Source organism: Saccostrea echinata, unplaced genomic scaffold (assembly GCF_033153115.1).
Source record: "Saccostrea echinata isolate AGI-Se365-2 ecotype Australia unplaced genomic scaffold, CSIRO_AGI_Sech_v1 ptg000046l, whole genome shotgun sequence".
Taxonomy (NCBI): Eukaryota; Metazoa; Mollusca; class Bivalvia; order Ostreida; family Ostreidae; genus Saccostrea; species Saccostrea echinata.
Window position 1 is genome coordinate 8,517,745 of NW_026889795.1, and position 13,570 is coordinate 8,531,314.

General features: G+C 34.6%; 1 protein-coding gene across 1 annotated transcript; it reads left to right on the plus strand.

Moving 5' to 3' along the window:
- Positions 1-203: 203 nt before the first annotated feature.
- Positions 204-1,563, plus strand: LOC133202116 (neuropeptide FF receptor 2-like). The gene has a single exon (XM_061337895.1). The coding sequence runs from the start codon at positions 205-207 to the stop codon at positions 1,282-1,284; it is 1,080 nt and encodes a 359-aa protein (XP_061193879.1). The 5' UTR covers position 204; the 3' UTR covers positions 1,285-1,563.
- The last annotated feature ends 12,007 nt before the right edge of the window (positions 1,564-13,570 follow it).

Sequence of the window (13,570 nt, forward strand, 5' to 3'; positions counted from 1 at the left end):
AAAACCAAGTAAAACAGTGTTTGAGGAAATGTGAAATTAATTTTGATCTGGATTGAGTCAACAGTAAGTAGAAAAACAATTTAGCAGGGTTTTCCGCCACTTATTTCTCTTCCATCCTGGTCATATGAAGGATTTTCACAGAATTGAAAGGAGAAAAATACAACAGTTGAAAGCGAGTGTATTATTTTAACCCAACAGAAGGGAATGGAGATTTCGGTGGATATATCAAACGAGGATTTCATTTATCATTTACCAAATGCCATTATTCTTGTGTGTTACATCGTTCTAGGAAGTCTGGGGAATGTTTCCGTACTTATAGTGTACATGAAAGACATGAAAAATGTCTTTAGTTCTGGACGCCTTTTTATTCCGTTCCTGGCTTTTGTTGACCTTATTACACTTAACTACAATGGTTGGGTAGAATTTGCATCAGAAGTTCAGCAATTCCATGAGTCCAAGGACAAAGAATTGGCATGTAAGATCAATAAATTCATTGGTCTTATTCTGGTTATAACTTCCGGTTGTATTTACTTCGCCATCGCAGTCCACAGGTATATCTTAATTTGCAGACCCCATAGTAAAGAATTTACACTGAAAGTTAAAATCGCTGTCATGGTCACAACAGTACTTTTTATCGTGGGAGTGTCTGTTCCAAATTATATTTTCTCTGGATTCACTTCAATTTCGATAAAGTCGAAAAGATTTAGAAATGAAACAGAGACCGTCTTTATATGCGGCACGGACGAACACTTTGAAAATGCTACCAGCTCAAATGCATATCACTACATTTTGACGGTAAATTCTCTCATCTGGAGTTCCTTAATGGCCATAATTTATATATTAGTGGGCAGAAGAATACGCCAAAGAATAAAAGAAACATGCCCAAAACCTCACACAAAGGACGATGACACAATTTCTAGTGCCACAGATTCGGCAAATCATGGCCGTATCCCCGATCATTCACAAAGGCAGAAACCCAGACTTGTGAAACAAATAACAGCCAAGTCTATCACAACATTCATCACCAACAATCGTCTATCCTGGATGTTTATTCTGATGACTGTACTCAATGTTGTATGTTATGTACCGAAGCTGATACTGGATATTCATTTCAATAGAGACCGGTACTTCTTCATTGGAAAACCTATGTCACTCTGTTTACTGCTAGTGTTTTTTGATAACTTCTATCTTTTTAACAACGTAGTTAACCCGTTCATTTATGGGTTCTTTGACAAAGAGTTTAGAAATAGATTTAAGAAGAGATTTTGTACATACTGTAAGTGACAATTATAAGACATATTATGGTATACAGGGATAGAATTGCCACAACTTATTTTGAAAGTCTGTAATCTATGAATTTTTGGGCAATTCGAAATACAGCACAATAACTGTTATAAATGGACTTACAATATTGACTACTAATTTATTAGAACGATCAACTTTCAAAATATTTTTATTCTATAGTCCAAGTATTTATTTCACTGTAGCACAGTGAATATTTTCAATAGTTTGTCCTGTACATCAATAGAGAAGAGCACCAATATTTGACAGAAAAAAAAGTTATCGTAGACATATTTTTTACTGATGTGATTGAAATGTTCTTTATAAATATATAAAAGGAATTACTTTTTACTAAATTATTTGCAGTAAATTGTGCAAGAAATCCCTCCAGTAAAATTTTTGTAGCTAACAAGTATGACGATTTTTTTTTGCGTTGACAAGGATGCTGGGGTTTTTGGCGCTGTCAAGGATTCTGGGGTTTTGGCGTTGACAAGGATGCTGGGGTTTTTGGCGCTGACAAGGATTTTGTTGTTGTTGTTGTTTGCTCTGAGAAAGATTTTGGGTTTTTTTTTCTTTTGACGCAGACAAGTATGATGGCACTAACAAGGATTTAGGTTTTTTGGCGCTGACAAGGAATTTTGGGTTTTCCAGTCTTACTATATTCATCTAAGCTGACATATAAATACACGTATTTCCCTACATGATATTTAGCAAGAATAGTAACATTCACAGAATTTTAGAAAATAATGAAATAAAATACAACAATTAGGATATTCATCCAATTGATGTAAAAAAAAAAAGAGAGATATAAGACTGGCCTTTGTAAGGTTTATTAAATCAGTAGGTATAAATAGGAGATTATTATCGTGGATTTATCATCCGTATATGATAAAACACTTCACAGGCTTCAATGAAGTGCTCTGTGCCACTTTTTAACATCATTTTTGAATGGTGGTACTAGAGTATATGTCTGTACTGAACTGGATAACATTCAGCCACAGATGATTATTAAAGGTTCTTAATAAAATGTGGAAAATGTATCAAAACTGAAATATCAATCACTTCTCATTAATTATTTCAATCTTGAAATAACTGTTTTAATATTTTTCATATTATGATGAAACATACATTGCACAATATTGTGTCCAAATTTCTTAACCACGTAGTATAAGTGTTAACATTAATCATGGTACTAAATCTTCTTATCAAGGAAATTAATAAATAGGATGAAATCAGAAATTTGACTACTCTAGTACTGACACATTTTCGAGTTGTAATTTTATGGTGGCATATTTCCGTCCCCAACACGTGAGATAAATTTTCGTCAAAATACGAGGAAAGAATGTCGACTTCTACATACACGCTAATTTTACGTTACTAAGCGGGATACCAATCTTTTTGGAGAATTTGATTTTTAAAATGGATAAATTCTCTTGGAAACACCAGCCTAGACTGAGTAAAAGCGTAGCTGTTATTATTTCACATTTAAGCGTTACGGATAAAGTCAAAGTTACTAACAGTGTTTTACAGTTAATAATCATAGACTAATGTAACAGTGTATGGAATGACACAACACTCCTGTCAGGGTTCAACATTTATGGCATACACTGGAGTGAGTTATATGAATGGAGAAATGGAACATATGAAATATATATATGGAGATAACGAACAGTATTCAAGGTCAAAAGTCCATCAAACAATACAAAATAGGAGCAGAGCAAACACGGACCTCCAAACATCAGAGGTGGGATCAGGTGCCATCGATGAGTGAGCATCCCCTGCCGACCGGTCACACCCGCCGTGTGCTCCTTGTCATGATCGGGAAATAACGGAATCATTAAAATAATTTGAATCATTATAATAGCCCTGTAAATATCACAAGACAGTAAATGTAATGCAATAATTTTACATATTTTGTTCATAATTTTACATAAAGATAAAGATCATCAGAGGGAGATAACTCTCGATTACATAAATCTTTACATATTTCTTTTATATTGCTTGTTTGTTTTCTGTTGTTTAACGTCCTCTCGAGAATTTTTCACTCATATGGAGACGCCACCACTTGCCGGTGGAGGGCTAAAAATTTTGACCTATGCTCGGTACTAAGGGCCATTGAGCAGTGAGGGATCTTTTTCGTGCCAACACCTACTGCGACACGGGACCTCGGTTTATACAGTCTTATCCGAAGGACCGGTATCTGCGCCCAGTAGTGGGTTTCCAACCCGCGATGTAAGGATCAACTCCTTACTCCGCGACTCTAGAGCAGACGCTTTAACCACTGCGCCACGTGGGCGACTATTTCTTTTATAATATAGTCATAAAAATTATCAATTTTAAAAACATATTAATCTCACTACTCTGTGTTAATAAAAGTGTCTATGAATGGTGATGATAGACTCTGTAATTTAATATAATGATATTTAAAAATAAAATAATGTCTTTTTAAAAATATATCAATTGCTCGCTTTGAACAATGTCGTCAGAAAAGAAAAAACAAAACAAAAAACCCCCGCATATCTGATTTACATCAAATTGCTTCCATCAAATACTTCGTATTGATCTTATAGTCAATAAATAAATATGTATCATTAAAAAATTACTTTCTCTAATATTCATTTATTAGTCCCCTACCGGTGAAACCGGAGGGGACTATAGGTTTCCTCTGAGTCTGTCCGTCCGTCTGTCCGTCCGTCTGTCTGTCTGTCTGTCTGTCTGTCCCTCTGTCTGTCTGTCAGTCTGTCCCACTTGGTTTTCCGCACTTTTTTCCTAAACGCTTGCAGATATTGAGCTGATTTTTGGTATGTGAGTGTATCTTGATGAGTTACAGATCAAGTTTGCATTTCGTTCCGCTTCATTGATTTTTGACGGAATTACAGCCTTTTCAATTTTTAAGGGTTTTCCGCAATTTTCTTCTAAACGCTTGTAGATATTGAGGTGATTTTTGGTATGTAGCTTTACTTTGGTTAGTTATAGATCAAGTTTGCATTTCGTCCCGCTTTATTAATTTTTGACGGAATTATGGCATTTTCAATTCTTAACGGGAACCAGATTACACTTGCCGGTAGGGGACTAGTATTGCTAATGCAATACTCTCAGAATGCTTGTTCAATTTAGTGAGTGCAAATGGAAATAACTTTTGCATACTATGGGATTAACATTTTAAATATAAAAGAAACTTACCAGAAAAGGAAATCTTCAGTCAAAAGTCAACAAGGTCTTTGTGTAAATATATGTATTGCATGATCAACCATAGAACAAAGAATGGTTAGAATAAGCAGGAAAAACTCAAACTAATATAGAAAACCGATCGAATATGTCCACTTCAAAAGACCTGACAATACCATTAGGTAGATTTATATATAAGTATGCACAGATATGGGTAAAACTATGGGGTGGATCTAGGTTTTGAATAACAAATTTAAATAACTGGTAAGAGTTAAAATATATATTCTGGTAAGTTCTTTAATTTTATTTTGTACAAATCCAACACTATTAAAATAAGTAGAAGCACAGCTGTTATTGTTTTCCATGTAGCGTTCCGGATAAAGTAAAATTTTAACAGTGTTTTACACTCAATCGTCATGGATTAATTCAAGTATAGCTGTAATTGATTTACAGTCAGACCAAAGTATGACAAAATAATACCGTTAAGTAAATGTACGCTATGAGACGACGGGTCAAACACTAATTAAAATAAACAATAAGCTATGAGATGATGGTTCAGAGATTGGGTAAACTGTATGCTATGAGATGACGGGTCGGAGACTTAGTAAACTGTATGCTATGAGATGATGGGTCAGAGCCTAAGTAAACTGTATGCTTTGAAATGATGGGTCGGAGGGTGAGTAAACTGTATGCTATGAGATGATGGGTCAGAGACTAAGTAAACTGTATGCTATGAGATGATGGTTCAGAGACTAAGTAAACTGTATGCTATGAGATGATGGTTCGGAGACTAAGTAAACTGTATGCTTTGAGATGATGGTTCAGAGACTAAGTAAACTGTAAGCTATGAGATGATGCTTCAGAGACTAAGTAAACTGTATGCTATGAGATGATGGTTCGGAGACTAAGTAAACTGTATGCTATGAGATGATGGGTCGGAGACTAAGTAAACTGTATGCTTTGAGATGAAGGTTCAGAGACTAAGTAAACTGTATGCTATGAGATGATGGTTCAGAGACTAAGTAAACTGTAAGCTATGAGATGATGGGTCGGGAACCAAGTAAACTGTATGCTATGAGATGATTGGTCGGCGACTGAGTAAACTGTATGCTTTGAGATGATGGGTCGGAGACTAAGCTTCTTAAGGAATGAATGTAATAGCTACCAATTTGAAAGTTATAGTCTGGTACCCTTCCCACAATTCCGTTCGCGCACTCTCTCAATCTAGAGAGTGCGCGAGCGGAAATGTGGGATGGGTACCAGACTACCAAAGTTATAGTATATAATCTGGGTTAGGATAGTTTGCATAATATAAACCGTAAAGCTGTTTATAAAAAAGCATAAACTATTTCATCCCAAGTTACGAAGCATGACTAAGAACCCTTTATACACTGCACACGAAAGAGTTCAAAGCTTTTGGTATTTTTGTGCAATTAGAGAGACCTGTCCTCAGATCAAAAATGAAATCAACTCACCGTATATGAAAATATTATTTGTTTAGTTTTGGTTTAAAGTCATTTAGACTGTTTTAGTGTTATTCATATAGTGCATATAGCTTTATACACTAATATGTACCAAAAATAGTTACCGTGACAAAATATCCATTTCTTACAAATTTAATTAGCTCATATATACTTTTAGATAGAATATTCTATTAAAATGATAATGTCCTACGGACTCAGTTAAACTATAGAATGCGTATTGGCAAAACAAACATGGGCGATAACTCTCACTCAGTGCATATACAATGAACAATCCGGAGAGTTCCGTATGTCAACATGGCGTGTAAATTTGAAGCGAGTAAAAACGTTGAGAAAAAGTATTGAATTATACCATAATATGGATTTTTTTTTGGGGGGGGGGGGGTGTATCCACAAAAGGTTTGTTGTGACTGATTTGACGATTTAATTGCGTCCAAATTCGATCGGTTCAATTCGGAGTGATTCTGCAATTTTCTGCTATATATATGGGAGATAATCTAACTGTGGCGAGGGCCTGTCCCAAAACACAGTTTGATTATTCTAACTAATGTATATTGTCCTTACTATATACGTATACACCTGATCAAATCCATAGATTTTAAATCTGACTGAAATTAAAATTAAACAGATAGACACTCAGTTTTAATCAATATGTATTTAAGTTTAACAACGAAGAAATGAGGAACTGAAAAAAGGAAGAATGTTCATGTGTAACCCCCTCCCCTCCCCCGTAGAAGGTTTTTTAAATAAAATTTAATACAGAAAGGAGAGTAAAAGCACATATATCGGCGAGGAACATTACACAACACAGTAGTTGTAAAATAAGTAATATAACCTTGAACCTACCTGGTCTGTAAGAAAATATAATCAATATCGAATACTACTACTGTATGTAGTTTTGTAGTTTTATCTCGGAAAAATACATTGAAAATGTAAATATAGGGGCGGATCCAGGACTTTTTTCAATTGGGAAGGGGGTGTTCCCCACATCAACTCTAACGAATGTCAGACTCGGGATTTTTTTTTAGAAACAAGAAAGAAAAAATAAAGAAGCAAAAAACTGCCCCAAAACATGAAAATCCTATTTCTTGGGAAAGGGGGTGTGTTTAGGAGACGACACTTTCCAAAGTCAGTTTTCTTCTGATAGATGACACTCCTTACCGTTTTAAGGGGGTCATGTTCCCTGGGAGAGGGGGTCCAAGATCATTTTTCCTCTACTCAATAACTCTGAAAATTCCAGGGGTTGGGTGTTGGACCCTTCCAACCCCCGCCCCCTAGATCCGCCCATGAAATATTAAACTTACACTGCCCACAATATGAAGTTCAGTAGCAGCCCCCTGTGCAAAAGTATTTTACTTAAAATTTAGTACAGAAGACCACTCACAGCTGACTTCTGATTGATTAACAGCCAACTTATCAGATATTTATTACAAATACATACTGTGTATAAAAATACCTAACATATTTATAATGTAACTGGGAAAATTATGACTGATATGATCTGGAATTCAATGATTGAATTGTTGAATAAATGATTTCTAAGGGGTATGATTATTGTAGTAGGGAGAATATATTTTGGGCATTATTTTGCTATATTTATATTTTCAAATGTCTTCGTCCTAGATAACAATACAAATAAGGATATAGCTTTACAAATATCTTAATTAAGCCATTTGCTCGTCACGTGACGGAACTTCTCGCCGTGTGTGGCTCAAGTAAACTGGAAGGAAATTTCTCACTTAGATTTAGAAATATTAATTATATAAAAGTAAATATCTCATGTTTTATTGATTAAAGGATCAAGAAAAATGCATAAATATTGTACAAATCTTCTTATGAGTTAATTAATTATGTGATTTATTTATTCATTTATTTATTACATGTATTTATACGTTTTAGACTAACTAGATGAAATCCCGTGCAAGCACGGGAATTGAATTTTTACCACTGCTGACAAAACAATTCAACTTCTATTGACAGGTAAGTAGTAGTTACCGTATAAGTTTTTATTGGTTTTCTCTAGATACCCTATAGAGAGGTTAAAAGGTCACGAGAAGGCGCAGCCTTCGAGTGACCTTTTAACCTCTCTATAGCTATAGGGTATCTAGAGAAAACCAATAAAAAACTTATACGGTAAGTCACATGTACCATAGCACTCTCAGATTTCCTAATATGGCAGAGAGATGATGTATAAGTGGCAAATAAATTTCCTAATATGGTTTGTCACCTGACATAATTATAATTTCACGCGCTATACACTGTGCATATATATTAAATTTTATTGCACATTTTGTGCGCTTGCAATCAAAAAGCGAAAACGGACAAACACAGCGCAATGAGCATGGGTCTGGATTTTCTTGAACTTCCGCAAAATTTTGAATGGGACAATTCTATCGATGATCAAGCTCTCTCACAAATAGGCCAGTTGATAGAGGACGAAGTAAACGTATTTGATGGTATTGGGGATTTATCTCTTACTCAAACGGATTTTAATTTGACCCAGGAGCCGTTTACACCTGAAAATGTTATACAGCAGTTGGACCATTCTGACGATCGATTTGGAAAGATTAACGATGACGACGATATGGAAAAACCTTCTAATGTCTACCGAGAATAAATTAAAGATTTTGAATAAAATTTAATTGATTTTGTATGCAATTTAAGACATGCACCGCCTATAGGTTATGAAGGCTCCGCCCATGGGTTATGGTGTAGATAACCCATAGTTAAAACAATAGAAAACATGGCGGCCTATGGTACATTGACAGTTCTATCGCAAGAAGAAATACATGTGCTTTGTTAAAAATCCCGCGGTTAGTTCAGAAGCAGAAGTAGATATATACGCCCCCTTTTTGTAATAACTTGAAAAATACTTATTTTATCAATTGACGTTTTCTCTTTACATGTTAGCAATTTTGTTTTTGTACCTGTTATATAAACATACTGTACTTCGGGTGCTCTGTTTTCACTTCCATCAAGGATAAAAAAAGCGAATCGAATATGCAATTTTAAATTAGTGATAATTAAATTGATCAGCACATTTTTTTTGTTGTAAAAATTAGCTTTTCACACTTTATGCACATGTATAAGCCTAGCATTTAATAATACAAAATGCTGTATTCAGGAGAGAAAAAAATGATTTTTCAAGAGCTGTCACAGTGATAACTTAGATCCGCCAACAGTTACCACCACCATACCGCCAACCGGAAGTCCGTAACCACCGCCATGTACTCTCTTTTTTTTACTATCTCACGACTGTTTATCGAAAACAAAAGTGCACTTAGTGCACTTATAATTGAATTTACTATAATTAGCTCTACTATGCGAGTGAATCTAGATATATTTACGTACATCATCTCGTGTTTAGTGTAATACCAGTGAGAGGAGGAAGTATGAACTCTGGTGCGGGCGTGTCGGGGTTTACGTGTGTTTGCAAGTTTTATTAATTTATAAGTACATGTATTTATTTACATAATTATTTATTTATTGTTGCATTCTTTTTGTTTTTATGATGATGATCAAACAATCTGCTCATGAGACAATTTTATGCATGCATAAACGTCCAAGGTGTTTATGTAAATTATCACGTACATGTATTTGAGCAAACTGTTTGATATCTGCATAAAACCAATAAAAAAATTAGACATGGCATTTATTCTTTAACTAACTGCAAATTGGTTTCAAAAAAGAGTTAATTCCAACCTAAGTTTTACAGGTACATCTGCACCTCGCGAATAATACTAAAAAGCATTCACTGCTTCAAGGTTCCTGAATTGATATGTATGATATAAATCTCAATTTTTTTTAAATAAATTTCAAAAATAAACATTTCATTTTTTTTAATCATAAATTTCATGATTCAGTTTCCTGAGTTAAGTGAATACTCTTACCAAAATTATGGTTCATTTGAAAAAGAGCTGTCGGAAACAGAAAAATGTGTATGACATATTCTAAACAGAGATGCGGCTGTCTTAAAAGCCCTACAAAGTATATAATTTTAAAATACATGGATTTAATTTTCAGAAAAAGTAACAATAATGTAATCTAATGGATTTGATTATATACTTCATGTATAATTTATTAGTTTGTTATTGACTGTCTACAGAAATATATCGGGTTTAATCAATCATAGACGGCCAAGCGGAGCCGAGCCGGCTATTTGATTGTTGATGATACTTGTACATGTACACATGATATATTTCTGAAGACAGAGCGCAGCAAACCTAATACTAAGTAAGTGATTTATTTTCTCGAGGATGATAGAGTGAGAGACAAACACATGACAGGTCCATAGCAACGACTATCAAAAAAGAGGGAAGGGGGGCAAAAAAAAAAAAAAAAAATAACTGTTAAAACTTGGAAGGGGTTTGAATCTTCCTCTAAATTGTTCGAAATTTTTAATGCACCTAGCATGCCAATCTCCTATGCAGAGTTGTCGTTCGTTTCTCTCTCAGACACCTCTGCGATCGGCTCACGTCAAGATTTTTGACATAACGTAAAAAACATGACATTCCAAGGATAAAACTAATAGTTCTAGATATACTTAGTAAATATCTACATTAAAAGAGAAACATTATAGTGCAGACATTTAATTATAATGAATTTACACAAATGCACTATTTCTCGTGCTTATCACTGTGATATACGCGAGCCAACGACAGAGGTGAATGTATGAGCCGATGGTAGAGAGTGCTAGCATTCCATCACTTTCCACAAAGGGAGGGAGGGGGTTGAACGACTTGGTTGATAAATCTCAAAGTAATCTACTTACATGTATACACACAGCTCTCTCTGTAATCTTTAACCTCTTCTAACTTTTTTTTTCTCTCTCTCTATTTCTCTCTCTCTCTCTCTCTCTCTCACCAAAATCAAAAGAGGGTTGCAACACCGTAACCCCCTGCACCTCTAGATCACCCACTTTCGTACTTTATGATGAACATTAAAGTAAAACAATGAGGTTACATACAACAAACGCATTGGGTACTATTATGTATACAATATTTTCATGTTTCTTGGTAATGCCTTAATTGAAGATAAATTCTATTTTATGTCCGTTTCGCTAAACTGCATTCATGCATATGCGGTACACATGTATTAATTTTCTTCCTCTGAATTTTTTTTCCACAATTTTTTTCAGTTTTCATTTCTCCTTAACAGTATTGTCACATTTTGTACCTATGATCCATGTTGCCTTCATTAATATTGATTTTGGAGACTTCATATGATAATTTGTGTTTCTTATTCATTCATTTTTGTTGCAATTATAAATGAATAAATAAAATTCTCCAAACTTTCCTTACAGAATTTCTCCTACTCTTTCCAAGGGTGAAAGAGGGGGAAAAAAAAGGCATATGCGATTGTTTTGAAACTCACATACAATCCATTGTTGATTTAAATATACATGCGGATGAAAAAAAATCTTTATCGTTCAATCCTGTTTGAATTCATCCACCCGTTTGTATTTTCTATGATTGCATATTTCTGTCAGGTCTTTATGTAGACTTGTCACATGTTTATGTCGACTTATCACATGTTAAGGTTGACTTGTCAGATAATTATGTCAACTTGTCACACGTGTATGTCGAATTGTCAGATAATTATGTGAATTTGTTAAAAGTTTATGTCGACTTGTCATATGTTTTTGTCGATTTTTCAGATAATTACGTCAATTTGTCTGAAGTTTATGTCGACTCGATCGTCAGAAGTTTATGTCGATTTGTCACATTTATTTCGAGTTGTCAAATCTTTATGTCAACTTTTTAGATACTTACGTCAACTCGTCAAATGTATAAGTCGACTTGTCAGATAATTATGTCAACTTGTCAGATGTTTATATCGGCTTGTCAGATAATTACGTGAGCTTGTCACATGCTTATGTCGACTTGTCAGATAAGTACGTCAACTTGTCACATGGTTATGTCGATTTGTCAGATAACTACGTCAACTTGTCAGGTCTTTATGTCAACTTGTCAGATAATAACCATTATCACTAGGAACTCAGTTTCTTGTTATTAAAGTGCCTTTATGTCACTAACTGACAATTACTTGTCATCATGATATCTGACATTTTAACATTATTTTCTGACAAATCAGCTTTACTATTTGAAAAATCGACATAATTTTCTAACAAGTCAAAATAATTATCTGACATCTTGGCAAACTGAGCATGGACACGTTTTCATGTTAAATTTGTATACACGTGAATTAATGACAAGTCGACATAGAGATCTGACAAGTCGACATTACTATTTATTAGGTTTGTTACTGACTGTCTACAGAAATATATCAGGTTGATCGATCTCATAAATGGCAAGGCGGAGCAGAGCCATCTATGAGATTGATCAACCCGATATATTTCAGTAGACAGTCAGTAACAAACCTAGGTAATAAATGTTTTATTTTCTCGAGGATCATTGTGTGAGAGACATAAACACTAGACAGGTCCGTAGCAACGTTTAACAACAGATGGGGGAGGGGGTGAGGGTGGCAACCAACCAAAAAATTACAAAAAAGAAGAAAAAAAACATTGACTGCTAAAACTCGGGAGTAGTTAGAATCTTCCTCTAAATTGTCGGGAAATTTTCTAATGCAATAATATCATATGGCACACTTTCGATCCGGCTGCAACAAAAAGGTGTGTGTTAAGGGGTGGGGAGAGGGGGGGAGAAGCAAAAAGCTTTTGTGAAAATAATGGGACCCACCCCCTCCCGACCACCGTAGTACAACAAGCTTGCAAGAAGTGATAATCAAAATAACTCTGCATATTTTAATTTAAAATTCATCAAAATTCATAAAGGTCCCAACATCTCGACTATCATCAGCATCGTCCAATTTCACACTGTCAAAGTCTTCATAATTATCAATCTAGCTTCTATCAATTTAACCTTTTACGGTCAAGTAATCTTAATCGTTTCAGACCCGTAGGAAGCAATTTCACTTTGAGGGGCACAACCATACAATTTTAGTTGAGGGGGCACTATAAAAAACGTTATTATTGAGGAGGCACAAGCATATAGCAGCTATATTTTCTATAGTATTTTATATATCGGCAAAATTATTGAGCAATGATACAGTGACGTCATTTCTTAAAAGGGCCAGTGCGAAAACATTATGGAAAGTGGTTTTGTAATAAATTATTTCTAATATCGAAATAAAACGCAACATTTATTACCAGATATTTATTCTCACCAGCCGGACTTAGAAATATAGCCGGCAGTCACGTGTCGCGTTAAGCCAATGAATGTGTGACGTTTCAACCCTATGGAGGGTAATCGTGTTCAAAAATCCAGACTTGTAAGTTTGTACATCCAAACTTGTAAGTTTGTAAATCCAAACTTGTAATCGTATCAGTTTCATAGTCTACATATGTAAGTAGGTAATTCCGACATCCTAGCATGTAGTTCCGAACATACAACTTTGTTGACTTTGAGTTTATACTATGAATGTGTGTATTTTTGATGTTGTAAGCTTTGTTTTCCGGAATTTATATTTCCACGCTCTGAATAAAACACAAAGACCTTTGACAAGTCTACAAATGTAAAGTCTACATGATTGTCGAATTTTGATAATGAGAACCTATGGAGGGTCATCAGTGCCACAATTATTTTTAATGATCTTATTTTCTTTTTCTTTTTTTTTCC

What these genes read in the sequence shown, in the direction of transcription:
- LOC133202116 (XM_061337895.1), top strand. Translation starts at nt 205, where the DNA reads ATGGAGATTTCGGTGGATATATCAAACGAGGATTTCATTTATCATTTA.